Source organism: Delphinus delphis, chromosome 10 (assembly GCF_949987515.2).
Source record: "Delphinus delphis chromosome 10, mDelDel1.2, whole genome shotgun sequence".
In the NCBI taxonomy this organism is placed as follows: Eukaryota; Metazoa; Chordata; class Mammalia; order Artiodactyla; family Delphinidae; genus Delphinus; species Delphinus delphis.
In genome coordinates, this window is record NC_082692.2 from 57,183,160 (window position 1) to 57,208,674 (window position 25,515).

Here is a 25,515-nt window from a genome sequence, read left to right on the forward strand (position 1 = left end):
AATTAAGGGGAAGCCCTGTCAGTCACTGGAGTCTGTTTATAAACCCTATTTTGGGAGAAAAAGAACATTTCTGAAAACAGAATTCTTTGGCATTAAGAATGTGAGTAAAAGGCAATTTAAGAGTGTAAGCAGAAATCATTATTTTCTTGGTTATTCAGTATTAGAGAATAAAAGGGATAAAATGAAATCATACCTTGCAAAAGATATCAATTAAAGCAGGTACAGCATTCCTTAATTTCATAGTTGCCACACACTCAAATGTTTTTAGTAATATTTTCAGAGCAGGCTGGATAAAACAAAAAAATTACACTCATTTTCATGTCTTCTTTCAGTACACCTTAAGTTTCTCAAATTCGTTTATGCTGAAAAACACAAGTGTTCTCTACGAAGTATTCAACAAACAGAAATGTAACTGCTCAATTATACAAACAAGAAATATAACAGATACATTAACTTAAAGTATTAGAAAAATATATTTTCAGGTTACTTACCAGCATTTTAACCATTATGCTGAGGCTCATGACCTGAAACACTTCTCTCAGTAAACAATGTTTGAGTAAAGAATTGAGAAGGTTATTTACCACTTGTAGATCAAAGTGTATACCCGGAGGGAACTTTCTGTAGTACGCCATAAACGTGTTTACTAAAAAGGAAGAAGTATATGTTAAAGTTATTTGCTGCTTTTAAGATATTCATCTTTCCTAAATTAGACAATCTTTCCATATTTAAAGATCAAGTAGTGTAAATTCATTTTCTTAAAAGGTACACTTCCAGTATCAGAAATACTTGATGAAAATAAATTAAAGCAAAAGTTAATGGCAATAACATGTTAACCAAGATGTTAGGCACTAGATTGGGAGCTAACTTATATGCTACCCACAAAAAACAGGGCCAAACTGCCTCATACATAATGGTCTAAATACGAACTCCTAAGGAGCCACACTCCCATGGAGACTTTAGGCAGTGGCCTGTTTAGGGGTGGATGCAGACAATTTTGACATATACCCCTTCTTGCTGTTTTAACCCCCACCAACATGTTGACCTGGGGATATTTTTATTCCAATTTATGATATGAACATTCTACCAAAAATTATAACATTTCCTTTGAGAAAGTAGTTTCTTAACGGACACTTGGGTTGCTTCACATTTTACTGTGAAAAATGCTGCTATAAACATGGGTGTACAAATATCTTTTGAGACCCTGCTGTCAATTCTTTTGTGTATATGTCAAGAGAAGAATTGCTGGGCCATACAGTAACTCTAATTTTAATTTTTTGAGGAATTGTCATACTGTTTTTCCACAGTGTCTGTACCATTTTACATTCCTGCCGATAGGGTACAAGGGTTCCACTTTCTCAACACCCTCACTAACACTTGTTTTCTGTTTTTTTCGATAGCAGTCATCCTAATAGGTGTAAGGTGGTACCTCAATGTAGTTTTGATTTGCATTTCCCTTAGGATTGGTGATACTGAGCATCTTTTTACATGCTTATTGGCCATTTGTGTATCTTTGGAGAAATGTCTTTTCAAGTACTTTGCCTATTTTTGACTCAGGTTTTGTTGTTGAGTTTTAGAGGTTCTCTGTATATTCTGGATACCAATCCTTTATCAGATATATGATTTACAAATACTTTCTCCCATTCTGTGGGCTGCTGTTTTATCTTGCTGATATTGTCTCTTAATGAACGAAATTTTAAATTTTTCATGAAGTTCAATTTGTCTATTTTTTCTTTGTTCCCATTGTCTTTGGTGTCATAGCCAAGAAATCACTGCCAAATCCAATGTGTGATGCTTTTGTCCTTGTGCTTTCTTCTCAGAGTTTTATTGTTGTAGGTCTTACATTAAGGTCTTTAATCAATTTTGAACTAATTTTTGTATATAGTGTTAGATAAGGGCCCAATTTTATTCTTTTGCTTGTGGATATTTAGTTTTCCCAGCACTAAAAAACTATCCTTTCACTAGTGAATGATCTTGGCATCCTTCTCAAAAATCATTTGACCATATATGTGAGGCTTTATATCCCGGCTGTCTATTCTAGCCCATTGGTTTATATGTCTGTCTTTATGCCAGTACCACACTGTTTTGATTACTATAGCTCTGTAGTAAGTTTTCAAGATAGGAAGTATGAGTCCTCCAGGTTTTTTCTTTTTCAAGATTATTTCGGGATTCCTTGGGGATCACTTGGGAAGTAATGACATTTTTTTTTTTTTTTTTTGCAGTATGCGGGCCTCTCACTGTGTGGCCTCTCCCGTTGTGGAGCACAGGCTCCGGACACGCAGGCTCAGCGGCCATGGCTCGTGGGCCCAGCCGCTCCGCGGCATGTGGGATCTTCCCGGACCGGGGCACGAACCTGTGTCCCCTGCATCAGCAGGCAGACTCTCAATCACTGCGCCACCAGGGAAGCCCCTGACATTTTAACAATACTAAGTTTTCCAATCTGTGAACATGGGATGTGTTTCCATTAATTTATCTTTAATTTCTTTCAGCAATGTTTTGTAGATTTCATCGTACAAGTCTATCACTTCCTTGGTTAAGTTAATAAGTATTTTATTCTTTTTTATGCTATTGTAAATGGAATTGTTTTTGTAATTTCCTTTTCAGATTGTTCAATATCAGTGTATAGAAATGCCCAGATATGGCTTTTTAAATGTTGAGGTAGTTTCCTTTTATTCCTAGTCTTTTGAGTGTTTTTATCATGAAAAGGTGTTGAATTTTGTCAAATACTTTTTCTGAATCAATTGAGATGATCATGTGGTTTTTCCCCTTCATTCTGTTAATGTGGTTTATTATTCTGATTGATTTTTGTATGTTGAACTATCCTTGCATTCTAAGAATAAATTCCACTTGGTCATGGTCTATGATCCTTCCAATATGCTGCTGAATTTGGTTTGTTAGTTTTTGTTGAGGATTTCTGTATCAATGTTCATAAGGGGTATTGATCTGTAGTTACCTTTTTGGCAGTTTCTTTATCTGGCTTTGGTATCAGGGCAATGGTAGCCTCAGCCTCATAGAATGAGTTAGCAAGTGTTCTCTCCTCAATTTTTGGGAAAAGTTTGAGGATTGATATTAGTTCTTTAAATGTCTGGTAGAACTCACCAGTGAAACCATTTGGTGCAGGGCTTTTCTTTGTCAGAACATTTTTGATTACTGATTCAATCTCCTTACTAGCTGTAGATCTATTCAGATTTTCTATTTCTTCATCATTTAGTCTTGGAAGATTTTGTTTTTCTAGGAATTTGTCCATTTCATCTAAGTTATCCAATTTGTTTGGCACACAATTATTCACAGTATTCTCTTATAATCATTTTTATTTCTGTAGAATTGTATTATTGTCCCCACTTTTTTTATTTTAGCAATTTCAATCTTCTCTCCTTTTTTCTTAGTCCATCTAGCCAAAGATTTGTTAATTTTGTTGGTCTTCTTGAAATAGCAGCTTTCAGTTTTATTGATTTTCTTCTCATTGTTTTTCTATTCTCATTGTTCTCTATTTCATTTATCTCTACTCTGATCTTTATCATTTCCTTCCTTCTACTAGCTTTAGGTTTAGTTTGTTTTTCTTTCTCTAGGTTCTTAAGTTGTAAAGTTAGGTTGTTGATTTGACATCTTTCTTGTTTTTTAACATAAACATTTATACAATAGCTATAAATTTCCCTCTTAAGTACCATTTTCACTCCATCTCATAAGTTTTGGAATGTTGTGTTTCATTTTCATTTGTCTCTAAGTATTTTCTGATTTCCCTTGTGACATCTTCTGTGATCCCTTGGTTGCTTAAAAGTATGTTCGATTTCCACAATTTTGTTAATTTTCCAGTTTTCTTCTGTTACTGGTTTCTAATTCCATCCTGTTGTGATCAGAGGAGATACTTTGTATAATATCTATCTTTTAAAATCTGTTGAGACTTAATTTGTGGCCAAACACATGGTCTATTGGGAAGATGCCCCATGTGCTCTTGAGAAGAATATGTAAACTACTGTTGTTGGGTAAAGTGTTCTGTATGTGCCTGTTAGATCTAGTGGGTATATTGTGTTGAGTCCTCTATTTCTTTACTTCTGTCTGGTTGTTCTATCCATTATTGTGAGTGGGGTATTGAAGTCTCCAACTATTATTGTAGAACTGTCTATTTCTCTCATTAATTCTGTAAGTTTTTGCTTTGTTTTTGTTTTTTTTGCGGTATGTGGGCCTCTCACTGTTGTGGCCTCTCCCGTTGCGGAGCACAGGCTCCGGACACGCAGGCTCAGCGGCCATGGCTCACAGGCCCAGCCGCTCTGCGGCATTTGGGAGCTTCCTGGACCGGGGCACGAACCTGTGTCCCCTGCATTGGCAGGCGGACTCTCAACCACTGCGCCACCAGGGAAGCCCAGTTTTTGCTTTATGTATTCTGATCGTCTGTCATTAGGTATAAACGTTTATACTGCTGCTATACTGAACCTTTCATTACTATATATAATGTCCTTCTTTGTCTCTTGTAACCTTTTTTGATTTAAAGTCTATTCTGTCTAATATTAGTATAGCCACTCCTGCTCTCTTCTGGTTACTATTTGTGTAGAATATTTTTTCCATCATTTCACTTTCAATCTATTTGCCTTTGGCTCTAAAGTGAAAATTTTGTAGACAGCATGTAATTGGATAATGTGTTTTTATTCATTCTGCCAATCTGTGTCTTTTGAATGGAGAATTTAATCCATTTACTTTAAAAGTAATTACTGATAATGAAGGACTTACTTCTGATTTTGCTATTTGTTTTCTGTATGTCTCATAGCTTTTTTGTCCCTCATTTCCTGCATTACTCTCTTCTTTTGTGTTTAGCTGATTTTTTGAGTGAGTTTTAACTCCTTTTTCATTTCCGTTTGTGCATATTCTATAGCTATTGAGGTTACCATGGGATTTATACCAGCTTAACTTCAATAATATACAAAAACTCTGCTTCTTTACAGCTCCATCCCCACCCCTTTCAGTTGCTAAGGTAACAAATTACATTTTTATATACTGTGTGCCCGAAAACATTAATTAACCGTTCTTTCAAATGCATCAGTCTCTTAAATAATATGGAAAAGAGGATTTGGACTTACCAGTCAAATTTACAATAATACTAGTTTTTACACTAATATACTTTTCTTTAAAGGTATTAGTTTCTTAAATCATGTAAAAACCAGAAAGTACAGTACAAACCATTGTTACAATAATACTAGCTTTTATAACTACCCACGTATTTACTTTTATTGAGATCCTTATTTCTCCATATGACCTCAGGTTACTGTCTCATGCCCTTTCATTTCACTTTGCAGGCCTCCCTTGAGCATTTCTTGAAGGGCAGGTCTAAAGAAAACAAACTCTCTCAGCTTTTGTTTATCCGGGAATGTCATATCAATAATTTATCCCTCAATTCTGAAGGACAGTTTTGCTAGATATAGGATTCTCGGTTGACAGATGTTTTCTTTTAGCACTTTGAATATATTGGCCTACTGCCTTCTGGCCTCCAAAATTTCTGATGAGAAATCTGCTTATAATCTTATTGAGGATCCCTTGTATGTGATAATTTGCTTCTCTCTTGCTGCTTTCAAGATCCTCTCTTTGCCTCTGGCTTTTGAAAGTTTGATTAAAACGTGTCTTGGTGTGTGTCTCTTTGAGTTCATCTTAGAGTTTGCTGAGCTTCTTGGATATTTATATTTACAACTTTCATCAAATTTGGGAAGTTTTCAGCCATTATTTGCTCAATATTCTCTCTACCCTTTTCTCTTTCTCTTCTCCTTCTGAGACTTCCACAGTGTTCTGTTTCATGGTGTTCCTCAGGCTGTATTCACTTTTCTTCAAACATTTTTCTTTCTGTTCCTCAGACCTGATAATTTCCACTCTCCTATCTTCAAGTTATCTGATTCTTTTGCCTGCTCAAATCTGCCTTTGAATCCCTCTAGTGATTTTTTCATTTCAGTTATTGTATTTTTCAACTCCAGAATTTTTCTGGTTTCTTTTTAGGTTTCCTATCGCTCTGATATTTCCATTTTGTTCACACATTATTTTCTTGACTTTCCCCACTTCTTCCTTAGTTCTTCAAGCACCTTTAAGACAAATGTTTTAAAATCACTGTCTAATTTATCTGCCATCAGGTCTTTTACAAGGATAGTTTCTGTTGATTTATTTTTTCCTTTGAATAGGCCATATTTTGCTCATTTCTTTGTATGTCATATGACTTTTTGATTGAAAAGTGGGCATTTGAATCCAATAATGTAACTCTGGAGCTCAGAATACATATATTTTAAAATATTTGAAGCTAATAGCTTTTTTCAGTTTACATAAACAAATTTTTATCTTTTGTGCTTCCTTTGATTACTCTAAACCACAGAAATTATCAACTTTCAAAAAAATCTGATTGAAAATGTTAATTCTTTTTACTGAATTACCAACATACTACAATTATTCATTTTGGTGTATGCTAAGCAGTAGTAGTTTTTCCACAATGTTTTTAGTCAAACAACTTCTGGAAAAAGAATTTTATGTGGAAATTTAAATATAAAACAGATAAAAATGAACTTATGGTTAAATAGGGTAATGGGGAGTCTCACCCTCTCAGTACCTCCCCTTGTGAACTAGGTGGTCCCTGAGGCCTCTCTGTAGGGCCTGAGCAGTTAGATCTATACTTTATACCAGTGATATTCAGAGTTTCTCTTTCTAAGTTGCTATCCAGTTTTCCTAACATCATTCATAAAATGAGTCTTCCTTCCCAAACCCTATGGTCTTTCTAAACACTAAACCTCTTTATACATAATATCAAGTTTATTCTGAGCTATCTATCTGTTCTGCTGATCTAACTTTCTATTTTCACATCAAACGTAATTTATATAGGTTTTTGCCAACTTCCTGCACTGATTCTTCACTATAGGTTTTTATTTTTGTTTTCTGTATTTATTGTTTTATAACTGAATAAACATATATTTTTCCTTTTCCCATACTGGATATTCACACAACCAGAACTATGTTTTGGGGAGTTTCGCATTTTCCCCATGTCATCCTCTTTTCTTCCATATATGTTATGGAATTATTTCTGGAATATAAATGTTCATCCATATCTAACCATATGTAGCTTCTCCTCCTTGGTTATCACAACGTGTCAGGTGACAGGTATATTCCCTATATAGGCTCCTATTACTTCTACCTTAACTACCTCCTCTTTGCTACAGCTGGATTAAGTCCAGACTACCAGTTCCCTCATATGCTTCCTCTAATCCTTAGAGGAGATGATATCACCAGCAAAACAAACTTGTCAGAGATTTTGTTTTTAGCTAGATGAGATTTTAAGCAGATGAATATGGTGCTCTGTTACCATAATACTATGTGGTTTTGGTGGCTGTGTCAGGGTGACAAATGTAAAGCTTGGTCCCTTCCTCTTGGGGCTCACAACGTAGTAGGGGGCGATGGGAGCAGGGAATGGGATGAGGCTGTGGAGTCAGATAAGGGCCTAACAGAGGAGAGTATCCTATTTCCTATGAGTAAGCTTTGAAAGATGAATAGGTCTTTGCTATGGGGAAGTGGGATAAAAGAAAGGGATCCTGGGTAGAGACAGCAGCACCCTCTCTATTATAACACAGCATGCCCTATTTAGGGAACTGCACAGAACGATGGATGGTGCACTGGCTACAAGGGGTAGTGTAAAAAGAAAAGGGCTAATAAGTAAGGAAGATACAGTTTCTCAAAGATCCCTTCAGAAAGATTTTAAGCCAATTAATAATATCTTTTTTCCTGTCTTACAACTGTAAATAAAATTTCTATGTCACAAAAATATTAGTATGTGAGGGAATTACAGTGTTAGGTGGATTATACTTTTTGTATTAACCAAAATGCCACACTTATTATTAATCCTTTCTAACACCAAGAGAGCTACTCTAAGGCATTCAGTTTTCATACTCAAAAGTACTGAATTTACTTTCAAACTATTAAGACAATAGCACATTGTTTGAAACTCTTGTATTAATAAATTCATAGTAATCATTCCATTGTCTCATACCTGCACGTTGTAGCAAACAAAGCTCGTTGATACTTATATATTTCTTAAACACATCCATACAAACCTATAAAAGTCACGAAAAATGTAAAATTACCTTTTTATATTTCGTAAAATCTACACAAATTTCAGTCCTGTATTTTTGCTTATTCCAATTTTTTTAAGTCAATTGAAAGCAATGGAATAAAGAAGCTGATGTTAGGTTAACTAAGATTTGAAATGTACGTTGAATTCATTACAAAAATCTTATTCAGAGAATCTCTGTCAAAGAAATAGCCTAGGAAACAGAGTCAAGATTAGCAATCAACTGGGGAAGGGAGGACTTCTTTTACTGGTATAAGGAGAAACACATGGACCAATGGATTGAACAGAGATCCTATTAATAGACCCACTCATACACAATCAGCTGATTTATGACATGGTGATACTGCAGTGCAGTGGGGGAAAGGATGGTTTGGGGTCACCTGGAGATACACATGGGAAAAAATATGTATCTAGACCTTCTCACATCCTAAACAAAAATTAATTCTAGATGGCTTAGAGTTCTAAATGTAAATATCAGACAAGACAAGAAAACTTTTAAAGGAAAAACATAAAAGAACATCTTCATGATTTTGGCAAAGCTTTCTTGAACAGCATGTAAAAAGTCAACACCATAAAAGGGAAATAAATAGATAAGATTAGACTATATAAAGATTAATAATTTTGTTTACCAAAGACACTTTTAAAAGGGTGAAAAGTTTGACCCACCTCCTAGAGTAATGGAAGTAAAAACAAAAATAAACAAACGGAACCTAATGAAACTTAAAAGCTTTTGCACAGCAAAGGAAACCACAAACAAGACGAAAAGACAACCCTCAGAATGGGAGAAAATACTTGCAAATGAAGCAACTGACAAAGGATTAATCTCCAAAATATACAAGCAGCTCATGCAGCTCAATAACAAAAAAACAACCCAATCCAAAAATAGGCAGAAGACCTAAATAGACATTTCTCCAAAGAGTATATACAGATTGCCAACAAACACATGAAAGGATACTCAGCATCACTAATCATTAGAGAAAAGCAAATCAAAACTACAATGAGGTATCACCTCACGCAGGTCAGAATGGGCATCATCAAAAAATCTACAAACAATCAATGCTGGAAAGGGTGTGGAGAAAAGGGAACCCTCTTGCACTGTTGGTAGGAATGTAAATTGATACAGCCACTATGGAGAACAGTATGGAGGTTCCTTAAAAAACTACAAATAGAACTACCATATGACCCAGCAATCCCACTACTGGGCATATACCCTAAGAAAACCATAATTCAAAAAGAGTCATGTACCACAATGTTCACTGCAGTTCTATTTACAATAGCCAGAACATGGAAGCAACCTAAGTGTCCATTGACAGATGAATGGATAAAGAAGATGTGGCATATATATAATGGAATATTACTCAGCCATAAAAAGAAACGAAATTGAATTATTTGTAGTGAGGTGGATGGACCTACAGTCTGTCATACAGAGTGAAGTAAGTCAGAAAGAGAAAAACAAATACTGTATGCTAATACATATATATGGAATCTAAAAAAAAGAAAGAAAAAACAGTTCTGAAGAACCTAGGGGTAACATGGGAATAAAGACACAGACACAGAGAATGGACCTGAGGACACAGGGAGGGGGAAGGGTAAGCTGAGACGAAGTGAGAGAGTGGCAATGACATATATACACCACCAAATGTAAAACAGATAGCTAGTGGGAAGCAGCTGCATAGCACAGGGAGATCAGCTCGTGCTTTGTGACCACCTAGAGGGGTGGGATAGGGAGAGTGGGAGGGAGACGCAAGAGGGAAGGTATATGGGGATATATGTGTACGTATAGCTGATTCACTGTGTTATACAGCAGCAACTAACACAACAATGTAAAGCAATCATATTCCAATAAAGATGTTAAAATAAAATAAAATTAGAGATTTAACTAAGCAAAAATAAATAAATAAATAAAATAAAAGGGTGAAAAGGCCTGTTGATGGAATGTAAATTGGTATCATTATGGAGCACAGTATGGAGGTTCCTTAAAAAACTAAATATAGAACTACCATATGATCCAGCAATCCCCCTCTTGGGCATATATCTGGAGAAAATCATAAATTGAAAAGATACATGCACCCCAACATTCACTGCAGCATTATTTACAATAGCCAAGACATGGAAGCAATCTAAATGTCCTATGACAGAGGAGTGGATAAAGAAGATGTGGTACTTATATACAATGGAATATTACTCAGCCATAAAAAAGAATGAAATAATGCTATTTGCAGCAAGATGGATGCAACTAGAGATGATCATACTAAGTGAAGTAAGTCAGAAACAGAAAGACAAATATGCTTATATGTGGAATCTAAAAAAATGGTACAAATGAACTTATTTACAAAATAGAAATAGAGTCACAGATGTAGAAAACAAACTTATGGTTTACCGGGGGAAAAGGGGAGGGGAAGGTATAAATTGGGAGATTGGGATTGTCATATACATACTACTATATATAAAATAGATAACTAATAAGCACCTACTGTACAGCACAGGGAACTCTACTCAATACTCTGTAATGACCTATATGTGAAAAGAATCTAAAAAAGAGTGGATATATGTATATATATATATAACTGATTTACTTTGCTATACACGTGAAACTAACACAACATTGTAAATCAACTATACTCCAAAAAAAATTAAAAAAATAAAAGGGTGAAAAGGCAACTTGTAAAGTAGTAAAAGTTATTTGCAATACGTATATCCAACAAAGCATTTGTATCTAAAATATATACAGAATTCTTAAGATGGACGAGAAAAAGATAATCCTCTAGAATATAGGCAAAATATTTAGATATTTACAGAAAGGGGATATTCAAACACCTAACAAACATTTTGAAAGATGCTCAACTTCATCAATCACTAGGGAGAGTATCACTCCCCACCCACTAGAATGGCTTAAATTAAAAGGCTGATAACACCAAGAGATGGTGAGGATGTAAAGCAACCAGAACTCTCAAACATTGCTGGTTAGAGTGTAATTTGGTAAACCACTTTGGAAATCTGTCTGGCAGTATCTACTAAAGTTGAATATATGTAGACCCTTTGACCCAATAATTCCAGTTTTAAGTATAACCCATCAGCATGTGTTCATATGTTCACCAAAAGACATGCAGAACACTACTGTATTTACCAAATTTAGAAATCACCCATCAAAAGCAGTATTTATCAACAAAAAACATTTTGATATACTCATACAATGGAATATTTAATATTATACAGCAATGAGAAAGAAGCATCTACAATTAAGTAAAAAAGTACAGATGAATCTCAAAAATGTTGAGCAAAAGCAGCCAGAAACAAAAGAATACAAATTGTATGATTCCATTTATGTAAAGCACAAAATCAGGCAAAGCTCATATATTAGGAGTTGATGAAAACCTGAATTAAAACATATGACTGAGATGGTTATTAAAACAATCTCTACTTCAAAGACTTAACATATTTTACCTTTTCATCCCCTTGCTCAGGCACGTGAGCAAACTTGCACTGTGATCGCTCACAGCCACGTAATGTATTAAAATGAAATTTGCAATATCTATGGGGTATCATCAACCCTAGGGACTTCTGGAACACCTAGAAAATTAGACAAATTCCCTTTCTGTGTTAATTGTAAAACACTTACTGCAATCAAGTGAGAAAGTATTTGAAACAATCAGAAATATTATACATCCAAAAAAGTATCACAATAAATTGTTTGCTGACTTGATAAAAAGTAACTCCAAACAATTTATATTTTTAAAAATTATGAAAAAAATCAATTTAAAGTTATTTGTCTGAATTTTTGCAATTTCCTTTAGTGTAAAACTTTTATATTTCATCAAAGTTACTACCATTTTACTTTACGTGGTTTTAAAAGTTTATACTTTCCCTCCTCCTTCTCATGTGCCTGCCCTTTTAACTTGTATAAAAAGTTAATTCTGTAATAATATGCATATTTCAGATGCATTTATTAGAACCAAAAATCTCCTTAGCTTTTCTGATTATTGGAAAAAGGCAATGAGTGAAAGCTTTTTACAACAGGCTTTTCCTATCAATAGCTTTATATCACTAGCTTTCTCCTTCATCACAGGGAACTATTCATCCTGTATTTTCTGTTTTGGATATCCCATCCCCCACCCTCTGCCTTAAACCTGTTATACTGTTTGTGAATATCCTCTGAATCGCTACCCATTTTCTGTCCCTTACCACCAACCCCCATTTAAAATCCATAAAATGTCCAGAACTGCTTAAATGATGATAGGGAAATTAATCAGAAAGCCCCAAAGCACAAGCTTATAAGATTATTATTTTTTTTAATGGGGCGCTTACCCCTATAGTTTTTTCCCTCTTAAATATTTCACAAATTTCAGGATCCTGCGGTTTTAGAAGAGAATGTTTTCCTGGAAATCTGAAATCTAGAAATGATTAAGAATGACATTACATTCCAATATGTTACAACTTATTCCTTTCATAACAATCAAACAGATGACTACTACTATCTGCTTTAATATTTCACTTTGGACTTCTTGTGCTCAGTTCAAGGTCTGCTGCTGTGGTATGTTCCTGTGAAATATACAGTAATTTACATCTTAGGTGTTCCTTAAGGATGTCTAGATCTGAACTTAACATTTTAAATTCATTATAAGCTAAAGATGCTTTCTTAAAAGCCTTACACAGCAGAATTGAGTACTATATTCAAATGATTGTCTGTAAGTTAAACAGACAAATATTACACACAATAAACCTTTCTTAGGGAAGAAAACTACTGACAAACCCAGGTGATATGGACCGACTGTGTCTCCCCCCAATTCATATATTGAAGCCTTAACCCCCAAAGTGACTGTATTTGGAGTTAGGGCCTTTTGCAGAAGTAATTAAGGCTAAATGGAGTTGTAAAAATGAGGCCCTGATCTGATAGAATCAATGTCTCTATAAGAGACACCAGAGAGCTTTCTCTCTCTCTCTCTCTCCCCCCCCCCCCCCCCCCCACCGCATGCACATGCACCAAGGAAAGGCCATGTGAGGACTTAGTGAAAAGGCTGCCGTCTGTAAGCCAGGAAGACAGCCAGAAACTGAACTCTACCAGAAACTTGATCTTGGACTTCTAGCTTCCAGAACTGTGTGAAATGAATATCTGTTGTTTAAGCCACCCAGTCTGTGGCATTTTGTTATGGCAGCCCGAGCTGACTATTATACCAGGGATCATTATCCCTTAATGTTAGTCTTTTAAAATGAGAATTAGGACATTTACAAATTATTTTTTCGAAAGATAACACAAAAATGTTTTTATCTTAAGCAATTTCATTTTTCATTTTGGCAGCATCCAGATATAATTTGGGACAAGCTGACGTTTTTGCTGCATAGCTTTGCAGTACTTTTCATTATGAAACAGGTAAAGCTTTTTAAGATAAAACACGTGATCATCATGGGCTTGCTGCTACAGTACACAACACCAGGCAGCATGAAGTCAATAATGGGAAGTCCAGAAGAGTTAGGTGTGAGCTACACAACAGGATTTTATTGTTTCTAAATTAATTCTTCAATCTAGTTTATTTTTTCACAGCATTATGAATTACCAAAAAAGACACAAATTCTAAACTACATTCTAAATTTCTAAAACACTCACTTAAAATATGAATATTTTAGGTATAGACTATAATTTACCTATACTAACACTATTGCATAAATATAGGTATCTCAGAAGTCGCTCCATCAAAAGTACTAACTAAAGGTATACAAACCTTCTAATCTTAGCATATTCTATACTTGTTTCAATTTTTTTCTCTTCTTTTTTTGGGGGGGCCCTGCCACACAACTTGCAGGATCTTAGTTCACTGACCAGGGATTGAACTCGTGCCCCCTGCAGTGGATGTGCAGAGTCCTAACCACTGGACTGCCGCCTGGGAATTCCCTCAATTTCTTTCTTAACTTTTTTGTTTTGGGTGGAAAAATCTCCTGTATCATTTCTATATTATCAAAAGCCAACAGAATTTTACTAAGAAAATCATACCATTCATCCAGGGCTTCAGTAATGTGTCTTCCTGATGAGCACTTAGATTCAAAGGTGGCACTGGCACTGATAAGCACAGAGGTTTGGGGCCCAGCGCTGCCAACTGACATTCACCAACCACATTATCTGTATTTTTAGAATCGCTGCTGTGTGAGCAGAAAACCCAAAAGCAGAATTTAAATTTATTCTAAAGACATAAAGTAATGAGAATCAAATAAGTAGAAACACATCCTAATGATAGTATTGATGTAGTCTACATACTATGCTGTGTACTACCATCATATACTATGATTCTTCAGTATTTTCAATAGGTTGTTCCTGCCTTCTTAACTAGAAAACTGATACTTGTTAAATGGCTAGGGATGGGTAAAAGTGGGGTGGTGGGGTCAAAACTAGAGCAAAGTATTTCTGATCATGTCAGACAAAAGGTTTGAGGAGGAACTGGACTAGCATCCAAATCCAGAAAAGATCATGCAATGATTCTATTAATAGTGCAATAAAATAAATGAATTGTAAGTTATTCTTCAGGACATGTATATATAATAAATTTATACATGTACTTGAGACCTTCCTTTGGGAAGAAGGTATAAGAAATGTATTGTTCTAGGCTACTGATTTAAACAGCTTTGACTGTGTTCTAATATGTGAGATCCTATATAGCCAATTAACAAAAAACCCTTAATCTGGAGGTCACTTAACCTAGAAAAATAAATAACTTAAGCAAGGGGGAGGGTGGAAAGTACCTCAGAGCTATCAGATATAAATGAATTTACTTTTTCGGAGAAAGACTTATACCCTCATTCAGATACTACAGTATTTTACCTTAAACACAATTCTAATAAAGCTTTTTCAGCTGGGGTTCCCTTGGCCAGCAGAGAGTAAAAATAGTAAGAAAAGGGGCCAATGCTTATAACAGTTGAAACCTAGTAGCACTGATGGGAGTTCAATAATTTCACACAAAAATATTTGTTTCTCTCCCCAACTTGGGATATCATTGATATGCGCAATTATCATACCCCCTCCAAATAAAACAAAATAAAAGCAGTAACATAAAACAAACAAATATGAATTATGGAATTTTACAGATGGAAAAGCTTATCTAGAAAAATTCTTTTATTTTGATTGGGTAATGAAACCCAGGGTAATGTGGTGACTTACCCAATGTCACACTCCTGGTCATTATGGTAGAGCCAAGGTGATAACAAAACTCTGCAGGTTGCAACTATTTAGCTTGTAAGCAAAATGTTTTTAATAGGAAAAAAAAAAGTTAACCTTGTCACATTTTCTTTTTAAGATCTTCAAGTGGGCATGAACCATACGGGCTTCTATGCCAATCTAATTCTTACCTAGGCTTTTCTTTAACGTAATGGTTCTCAAACTTGAACATGTAGCAGGATTAGTTGGTGACTTTGTTGAAACACAGATTGATGGGCCCCATTTCCAGAGTTTCTGATTCAGTAGGTCAGGGGTGGGAACAAATAATTTACATTTATGACAAGTTCCCACATGATGCAGCTGCTCCAAGGACCACACTTTGAAAAACACTGTCTTAACATAAAAGAACTTGAGCATATTTGTCACCTGACCCGACTGTGCCTTGCCTCAACAGCAAGATAGGTGTGGGGGGTGGATCAAATGACCTCCAAGGTGTCCTCTAAATCTAAATTTGGTATCTGTATATGTTCCAGTGAGTGTACTGTAGCTCTCAGTACTAATCGCTGCAGACATAGAAGATACCTGCAAATTGCAATGTTCATCTGATTTCAGCTAGTCTTACCTTCATAGAAGTCACAAACACATCTTTTTTTCTTTTATTTTATCACTATTCCTCATTCCTCCCTCAAAAAATATTTTAATGGCTCCAAACACTTAGTGATAACTTTAAGGTAACTTACAATATCCCTGACATCTGTATACACCTGACACATTACTTAAATAATACCCATATATTGTTTACGGCATAGTAGCCCAAGTATATACAGGAGAGAAGGAAAAATATGCTCAAGATAGAAATTACATGAATGACTATTTTAACATTATGTAATTAAAAGTTATGTTACAGACCTTTTGCAAACTTCATAAATATCTTCTTTTTCTTCTTGAATAGTCACCTTGTCCAAAAATCTACACTGTGAAGAGATTATGGTTAAATAGTATAAGTGACTATCTCTGCATTCCATATTAGGCTATGAGGCTTATCAGATCAGAATGTACTAGATGTTAATTAAACGACTAGCTTATGGTCAAGCAGGAAAATAATTCTACTCTACATTATTTAAAATATGAACACTGATTTTAAAATCTCTGCTGTTAAGAAAAACTAATATAAATCAATACATTTTTCCCAATTTTTGATGTCACCTTTAATTATGCAAGCCACCATTTCAAATTATTTTGGACAATTAAAGTTATATTTCTTTTTATTCAGGAAAAAACAGCTTTGAGTGATTTTTATTTTTAGGTGGTATTTACCAACATAAATGTGTTTTTCATTAGAAATATTTATATGTATTTAAAACATTGCTACACTTAAAGCACTTTACAATTAGTAATTAGTGTTTTGGGAATTGTGATTCTCTAATTATAAGAAAATTATACATACTAGACCTTTGAAAAAACAAGCACCAAGAAAATAAACACCCCAAATCACCCATCATTTGGGCAGCCAGAGATAACCACTTAATATCTTACTTTATATCTTTCTAGTCTTTTTGAAATACACAATCATATTTTACAATAATGGTACATACTATATATACTATTGTAACTATAAAAATCAACTGAGTAACATGAAACACTAGCAAATAGAAAGATATACCATGTTCCTAGATGAGAATGTTAAAGGTAAAAAATGTTAATTGCCTGCAAATTAATTTATACATTTAAAAAATTACAATGTGTGTTTAAAGCTCTTAGAAGAATATAAGAATAGCCAGAAATATTTTAGATTTATAATACATGTTAGTATCTTTTAAAGCAAGCCTTCCTGACTGTTTTTATTTTTCAAGTAATTGACAGTATGGAATTGGTACAGGACCTGAGCAATTAATGAAATAAAAGACAAGTAAAAGAATCATTCTATACATAAAAATTGAAACTATTAAAGATGGCATTTGAAATTTGTGAGGAAATGATTCAATAAATAGTAACAGGGCTTCCCTGGTAGCACAGTGGTTGAGAGTCCACCTGCCGATGCAGGGGACACAGGTTCGTGCCCCGGTCCAGGAAGATCCCACATGCCGCAGAGCGGCTGGGCCCGTGAGCCATGGCTGCTGAGCCTGCACGTCCGGAGCCTGTACTCCGCAATGGGAGAGGCCACAGCAGTAAGAGGCCCACATACCACAAAAAAATAAAAAAATAAATAGTAACAGAACAACAGGCTAGCTGACTGGATGGAAAAAAGCTTGGTACCAATTCACCATATGCCAAAATACTTTAAGTTCATTAAAGATTTAAATATAAAAAATACTGAAAGTATCAAAAATAAAATAAAGGTGAGTAGTTATATAATTTGGAGGCTGGAGAAAGCCTAAGCTGACACCAAAGGCAGAAACCATGAATTACGGTATCGGTAGGTTTGAATACAAACATTTAAAATATTTTCGTATGCTAAGATGACAGAAGTCACCTGTCAAAATAAGAACAGAAAGGTTACATCGTTTCTACTTTTTTTCTTCCAAGATAAAATTTAAATTTATATTGATAAAAAATTTAAACATAATAACACCAAAAAAGCACTAGAAAAAGATACAGGTGAACATTTTTGATCCAGAAACGGGGAAGGGTTTCTCTAAATACAACTCATAACTCAAATATCATAAAATAAAACATACATTTGAGGGGCTTCCCTGGTGGCACAGTGGTTGAGAATCTGCCTGACAATGCAGGGGACACGGGTTCGAGCCCTGGTCTGGGAAGATCCCACATGCTGCGGAGCAACTAGGCCTGTGAGCCACAACTACTGAGCCTGTGCGTCTGGAGCCTGTGCTCCGCAACAGGAGAGGCCGTGACAGTGAGAGGCCCGCGCAACACGATGAAGAGTGGCCCCCGCTTGCTGCAACTAGAGAAAGCCCTCACACAGAAACGAAGACCCAACACAGCCATAAAAATAAAAAATAAAATAAATAAATTGAAACAACAACAAAACAAAAACAAAAAAAACACATACATTTGACTAAATAAAAATAAAAAGCTCCTTCAAGGTAAAACCAAACTATTAAAGATGGCATTTGAAACCAAGTCAAACACAAATGAAAACCAAGTCAAACACAAATGAAAAAACAGGAAAAAGTTATGGCAACATATGACAAAGAACAAATATGCTTAATATATGAAAAGTTCCTGCAAATAAAAAAAGACCAAAATCCCAAAAGAAAAATGGGCAAAGGATGTAAAAGAGAAGTTCACAGAAGAAAATGTAAATGGCTTTTACACATACTAAAAGATGCTTAACTAGACTCATAAGAGAAAAGCAAATGAAAAGTCATTTGTAAAAATGTACAGATGGACAAAAATAAAAAAAATTTAATACTGAGTTGGTGAGTGTGTGGGGGAGAAAACTGTCATTCCCATACAATGTTGATGGAAGCATAAATCAAAGCAATCTCTATGTAGGGCAATCTGAAAATTCTACTTCTAAGAATTAATCCAAAAATGCTTGCACATATGCAAAATGCCTTATGCTCAAGGATGCATAATGCAACAATGTTAAAATAGCAAAAAATGGGAACAAACCAAGTGTCCATCAACAGTGTAACTTGTTGAATAGAGTATACCCATATAGTGGATAATTATATAATTGTAAAAACAAAGTGTCATTACATATATGGAAAGGAAACAATCTCCATTATACATTAAGTTAAAAAAAGACAAAGAATGATAAGCTGTCGTTTGTATAAAATTAAAAAGAACACACAATAGGTCCAGTTTGAGAAATGGCAAATAAGTATCTCTTATTGGGCTAATCCTTCTTCAGGTAACAACTATAACTCTCAGATGAACTATAAAAAAAAACTCTGCCTGGAAACACTGGAGAGATATGAAAAGTAGGCAGAATCTGGAGGAAAAGAGGGAATGACACTGGGTGACAGTCATGTTTTTATGGATTTATTCTTAAAGAGAGGCCTTAATTGGTTGGAACCACTGGGGAAGGCTAAAAATTTGCCATACTGACACAAAGAACCAGAAGACAGAGTACAGGGCAAAGTCAGAAACTGGGAAGTGAGGCTGGGAATCCTGGAAACGGGAGAGCCTAAGAGAGAAAGCCCCCAAATCTGCTTTAAACTTGGTCCAAATCTCTAGCTGACCCTTGAACTACACCTTTGTAAGGTAGACTCCAAACAACCCAGATGACACTAAATGAACTGAAAAAACATTTCAACTGCCTACTACCGCAGGGGAGTAACCTGGAGGCCAAGTCCACCCAAGTTAAAAGCTAAGCATGCAATTACCAGACAGCCCAGCAACTGCAAACCTGGGCATTTATTTCAAAATACCAAAGTTACAGAGATGGAAAACATATTAATGGTTACTAAGGTTACAGAAGTTAGGGGTAGGGAGGGATGTGTGACAAAGGGGTAGCATAAGGAATATCTTTGTAGTGATGGCATAATTATCTTGATTGCAGTGGTGGCTACAAAAATCTGCTCACTTGATAATATATACAGAACTACATACACTCATTATACTAATACCAAATTTCTGCTTCTGATATTGTGCCTTAAGATGTAATCATGGAGGAAAACTACTTTTGCCACTTTCTGTGAATTTACAATTGTTTCAAAATAAAAATTAAAAAGTACACTAGCATTTCAACTATCTGGGGGTCAAAACTAGAATCATTAAGCAACTACTACCATGGTAAATCTAAAAATTGTTATATATGGATTCTGGGTATAACTGATATACAAGAGAAAGAAAAAACAAGGTCTGTAGAAAAGACAGAAATATATATATGTAAAAGATCAGCAAGGAAGCATTTCTAAAAATTCACAGAAAACCATACATAAAAGCAGAAAAGTGGCAAGCTAGACATATGTCCTATAAATCAACCTATTTACCCTCTAAAGTTCCTAAAATATAAGATGAGAGATGGATAAAGTTTGTTAATTCCCAAATTGTGGGGCCAGATATTTTAATGACAAATATTGACAGGGTCATGTATCAATATTTTCTAAAGAGTTGCTACTTTGAAGCTTACCACGGTATCAGAAAGATAAAAGTATCATTCCCCTTCCCTTAAACAAATCCAAAAAGTTTACACTAGGAAGTAGATAAATGATTTTGGGGATTATTTTTAAAAGAGCTAATATTGAAAATAGTCTACATCTTTAAATATTTAGTTAAGAACTCAGTGAATTCTGGCAAACATCTCTTAAAATCTATCCTTGCAGAACTGAAAGCAAAAAGTCTTCTCTTCTGCTTTAAGTAGAATAGAGTACAAACTGTTTATTTTTTAATGCTTTAGAGCAAAGGTTGGCAAGCTATGGCAAGCTATAGCCTGCAGGCTGCCTGTTTTTGTAAATAAAGTTTTATTTGAACACAGCAATTGACATTTGTTTACATATTGTCTATGGCTTCTTTCTCCTTACAGTAACAGAGCTGAGTAGCTAGGACAGCAACCATATGGCCCACAAAGCCAGACAAGTATTTCCTATCTAGTCTTAAAGAAAAGGTTTGCTGACCCCTGCTATAGAGTCAAGGGATTCTACTGCGTGACCCTGGACAAGATACTAAGTCTCAGTTTTTTCATCGGCAAAGGGAAATAGCAGTACACACTTCATGTGCAGTAAAGGATTAACTCAGTAAATCTGGGTTGTCCATATGCCGTATGTTAAAGGTCTGGCCTGTGACCTGCTCCTAGAAGGTAACTTATAAGCCCTTGGAATATGCTGCTTGATTGTGTGTCTTTGTTTACCTGGGTGTCTGGGATCACAACAGATAATGTAAGCTAACAGTGTAATTTATGGAAGAGGCCTTGGGCCACTCCAGAAAGTCTTTGTGATTTATGACGGGGTCCTTGAGCCATGTGGTATCAGCTTGACCTCTGGAGGGACTGGATTGAGACTGAGTGACTAAGGTCAGCTATGCAGGTGGTCAACCATGCCTATGTGACTGACCCCAATAAAAACCCTGACCAAGCTTCAGGCAAGTCCCTGGCTGGCAATATTCTGTTTTTGTCATACATCACTCCTGGGAGGAGCAAGCAGTGTCCACATGACTCTATTGGGAGAGAAAAACTGGAAGCTTGTACTCCGTTTCTCCTGTGCTCTGCCCTATGTGACTCTTTCTTTTGCTGACTTTAATCTGTATTCTTCCACTGAAATAAACTGTAACCTTGAGTTACAATAACAGCTTTGCTGACCTCTGTGAGTTCTTCTAGCAAATCACTGAACCTGAGGGTGGCTTTGGGAACTCCTGAATAGCACCTCCTTATATCATAGGGATAAGATATAACCAGTGCTAAGTCTCTAGCACTGGCTGGCTGGCATTTAATAAAGGTTCAATACATAGTGGCTGTTATCATCAAACCATTAAGCAAGTACTTTGTGATATTTTTATTCATGCTACAGGACACTTCTAACACTTAAAGACTTTTTTTTTTTGATGTGGACCATTTTTTAAAGTCTTTATTGAATCTGTTACAATATTGCTTCTGTTTTATGTTTTGATTTTTTGGCTCCGAGGCATGTGGTATCTTAGCTCCCCAACCAGGGATCGAACCTGCACCCCCTGCACTGGAAGGCGAAGTCCTAACCACTGGACTTCCAGGGAAGTCTCAAAAGACTATTTTCAAATGAGGTTCACATTCAATATTCATTCAACAACCATTTGGGACTTCCCTGGCTGTCCAGTGGTTAAGATTCTGCACTTCCATTGCAGGGCACACAGGTCTGATCCCTGGTCAGGGAACTAATATCCTGCATGCCGTGCGGAGCGGCCAAAAAAACCCAATCATTTGTGTTATTGCTCTGTATCAGCCACTGCTCTAGGTGCTAAAGATTCATTTGTGAGCAAAATGGACAAAAATCTTTGCCTTCATGGAGTTTCATTCTAGCAGGAAGAGATGGAGGTAAACATAAATAAGTAAATGTAAAGTATATTATATCATGATAAATACAAGAAAGGGGGATATGAAATGTTGACAGAACGGAGAATACTGGAATTTTAGGTTGGATGGCTAGCGGAGGTCTCTCTAAGAACATGAAATTTGAGTAAAGATGTGAAGGAAATAAGAAAGTAAACTATATCTTTTTTTTTTTTTTTTTTTAGGAGATAAAATGGCAAGGGCAAAGGCCGTGAAGTGGGAGAAAGCCTGGTTTGTTCCAAGAACAGCAAGGAGGCTAATGTGGTCAGAGTAAAATGGATAAGGAGAGTAGTCAAAGAGATCAGAGAGGTAACAACGTAGGGGAGGGGTAGGGGGAACAGATAAAGGGCCATGTAGGCCACAGTAAGGAATCTCAATATTAAAAGCCACTGGAGAGTTTGAAGCAGAAGAATAACATGATCTAATTTATGCTATGTTGAGAATAAACTACAAGAGAACAATATCAGAAGCTGGAGAAATGTAGGAGACCACTGCAGTAATTCAGGCAGGAGATGATATTAGGCGGGGCCTGGGCCTGGGCCTGTGTGGTATGTGTGGGAGTGATGAAAAGTGAATAATTTCCAGACATCATCTGAAGCTAAGGCCAGCAGGATTTCCTTACAGTCTGGATATGGAGTGAGAGAAAAAGAAAGTAAGAAAATCCAAGGCTTTTGAGCCTAAATAACTTATAAAGGATAGAGTTGCCTTTAATAGGTGAAAATTACAGGAACGGCTGGTTTGTGGTAGGGTAGGGGACATCTAACAGGAGGTCAGTTTTGAACATGTTAAGTTTGAGAAGTATAATTGGACATCCAAGTGGAAAAATCAAATAGGCAACTAGACAGAAAGGTCTGCAGCTCAGAGACGAAGTTCAAGCTGGAGATATCAATTTGAGAGTCTTAGCACACAGATGGCATTCAATGCAATGAGGTTGGATGAGACCATCTAAGGAGCAAATCTAGATAGGAAAAAAGAACAGACTCCTGGTCTAGGCACTGGGTCGCTCCAACATGTAGAGGTCAGGGAGATCAGGAGAGACCAGCGAAACCAACTGGGAAGTTGCAGACAGACAGGACACTAGGCATGCATGTTTAACCTGAAAGCCATGTGAAAAAATGTTTCAAGGAAAGCGTGATCAACTGTTAAATACTGGTGATAGGTTAAGTAAGATTAAGACTGAACTATGTCGATTAGACTCAGCAACGAGCAGATCACTGGAGAGTTTAAGACAGGTAGTTTTGGTGGAGGTGAAGGTGAGTATCTTTGGAACTGGAGGAGAGAAACTGGGGATAGAGGGTCTAGACAAGTCTTTGGAGAAACAGGACGACAGGTGAAAAGGAAAATGGGACCATGAAAATGTATTTTTGGTTTTGTTTGAAGATGGGAGAAAAGCATGCTTATGTTGAAGAGAATGATCCAGTAATGAAAGGAGAATTACTGGAGTAGTATTTTAAGAGAGGAAAGAGATGGATTCTAGCACACAGGTGAAGGGAATAGCCTTGGCCTGTTCATCCAGTGTAACAGAAGTGAAGCTGGAGTTTTGGGAACAGGTGCAGGTAGGTGGCCTAATGTATTGGTAGGAACTTCTTTTCCAATTACTTCAATTTTCTTGGTAAAGTAGGAAACAAGGTTCTTAGCTATGAGGACAAATGAGGAGGAATAAGGAGAAAGAAACATGAAATAGTTGTCTAGGAGTCAATTAAATTATTCAAAAGGTTAAGACAATCATACACATTATCCGGCAGATAATTGATACCCCCAATTTTCTCCATATCATACACCAGTGGTATGTTCCAACATCAAGTTAGGTTTAGCTCCAATTCCTATGCCTTCTACATCTGTGGTCGAATAACTGATGCTTGCATTCATAGCACTCAGACACTATGATATTCTAAAATTTCAAAGATCAAATGATATTCAGTACTTTGTACTTAGTGAGGCAGGAAGATATGTAACAATTTAGAAAGATTTACATAGGTTTAAGAACTTTAGGATTCTAAAAAGCTAAATATATAATTAAACAGCATACCCCATTTTCCCAGACAAGTGAAACTCTATTAATACTGTGCTTATGGCAAGCATCAAGCAGTATGTCCCATGGCCAGAATGACGTGACTCTTTTACTCAACAAAAAGGCCATTCCCTTGTCACCTGACAGCACTGTTAAGATGGACTTCTGTATTTACCACTATCTGGACCAAGAAATAAGAATATGCAAAAGATTCCCTAGTACCTTTTCATCCAAGTCTGAACTTTTTGTGTGTTCACTGACGTCTCCCAGTTTTTCATTTGAAGAAGTCTCATTAGTAACTTCACCTAAGGAAATGTTTGCACCTTTGGAATCATGTTTTATCTCACTTGCTGAAAAGAAATAATATTCAACTGTAGAAACTTTAAATGACAAAATAACCAAGTCATTTAAAGATTGTTCTAAAAATGAGTTAGAATTCAGAGACTCTTTTAAAGTCCAATGTGACAAATATGAAGCAGCATTTTCAGCAAATTATACATTTATTCCTCCCTCTCTATCAAAATAACTCCATTACATGGTATAAAAAGAATTGGCAGTAAGACAAAATTGAGACATAAAGATAAATTTAAGAATCTTTCTTGATCATGTCCAGCTATTTTTCAATATATTTTTAAAATTGGAAAGTTTTTGAAATTAACTTTCAAATTATTTCCTGTAAAGATTCAGTTATTTAAACTTAGGATTAGCTATTATTAAAAAAATATTAAAAAGGACTCAGATTTAAAATGTAGTAAAGCTTAAATATATATTTCAATTTCGAAAATGAGACTACAAAAATTGCTAAGGTCAATTATCTTTTGTAGATAAAGCCTAACAAAGTTATTTATTAAATAATCAACTGGAAAATTTCTCAAAATCTGATCTGCCAACCAGGCAAAACTGAGGAAAACTGACAAACTGTAAAACGTGGTTGACAGACTCTAAAATGAAAAGCTTCCTATTTTAATGAATTCATTCTGACTATGCCTAAATAGAGATATAAAAGTACTTCAATATTACACATTCTGAAAATGTCAAATTTTACCTGCTGACAAGGAAGCACAGATCTCTGACTTCATCAATTCAGGATCCAGTACAGGGAGTTCTCTATTATAAAGCAAACAGAGCTTACACATTATAACATATTCTAGCAAAACTATCCACTCCTCTAAACATTACACAATACTAGCTTTAGCAGCCTGGCGAACATCAGCTCAAGTCCTCCAAGGCCAGAGTACTATTCTGGGATAGCACACCCAAGCAGATTCTGCATTTGGTTCTTTTTTTTTTTTTTTTTTGCGTTACGCGGGCCTCTCACTGTTGTGGCCTCTCCCATTGTGGACGCGCAGGCT

At 35.7% G+C, this 25,515-nt stretch overlaps 1 protein-coding gene across 1 annotated transcript in view; it reads right to left on the minus strand.

Moving 5' to 3' along the window:
* Positions 1-25,515, minus strand: part of TOPAZ1 (testis and ovary specific TOPAZ 1) — a 67,644-nt gene that overhangs the window by 28,151 nt on the left and 13,978 nt on the right. The window contains exons 3-11 of the mRNA XM_060021387.1: positions 25,209-25,270; positions 24,386-24,513; positions 16,131-16,195; positions 14,067-14,212; positions 12,386-12,471; positions 11,525-11,650; positions 8,000-8,063; positions 492-643; positions 194-286 (exon numbers count right to left, since the gene is read on the minus strand). Of these exons, the coding sequence (XP_059877370.1) occupies positions 194-286; positions 492-643; positions 8,000-8,063; positions 11,525-11,650; positions 12,386-12,471; positions 14,067-14,212; positions 16,131-16,195; positions 24,386-24,513; positions 25,209-25,270 (922 nt within the window). The remainder of the gene's footprint in view (positions 1-193; positions 287-491; positions 644-7,999; positions 8,064-11,524; positions 11,651-12,385; positions 12,472-14,066; positions 14,213-16,130; positions 16,196-24,385; positions 24,514-25,208; positions 25,271-25,515) is intronic.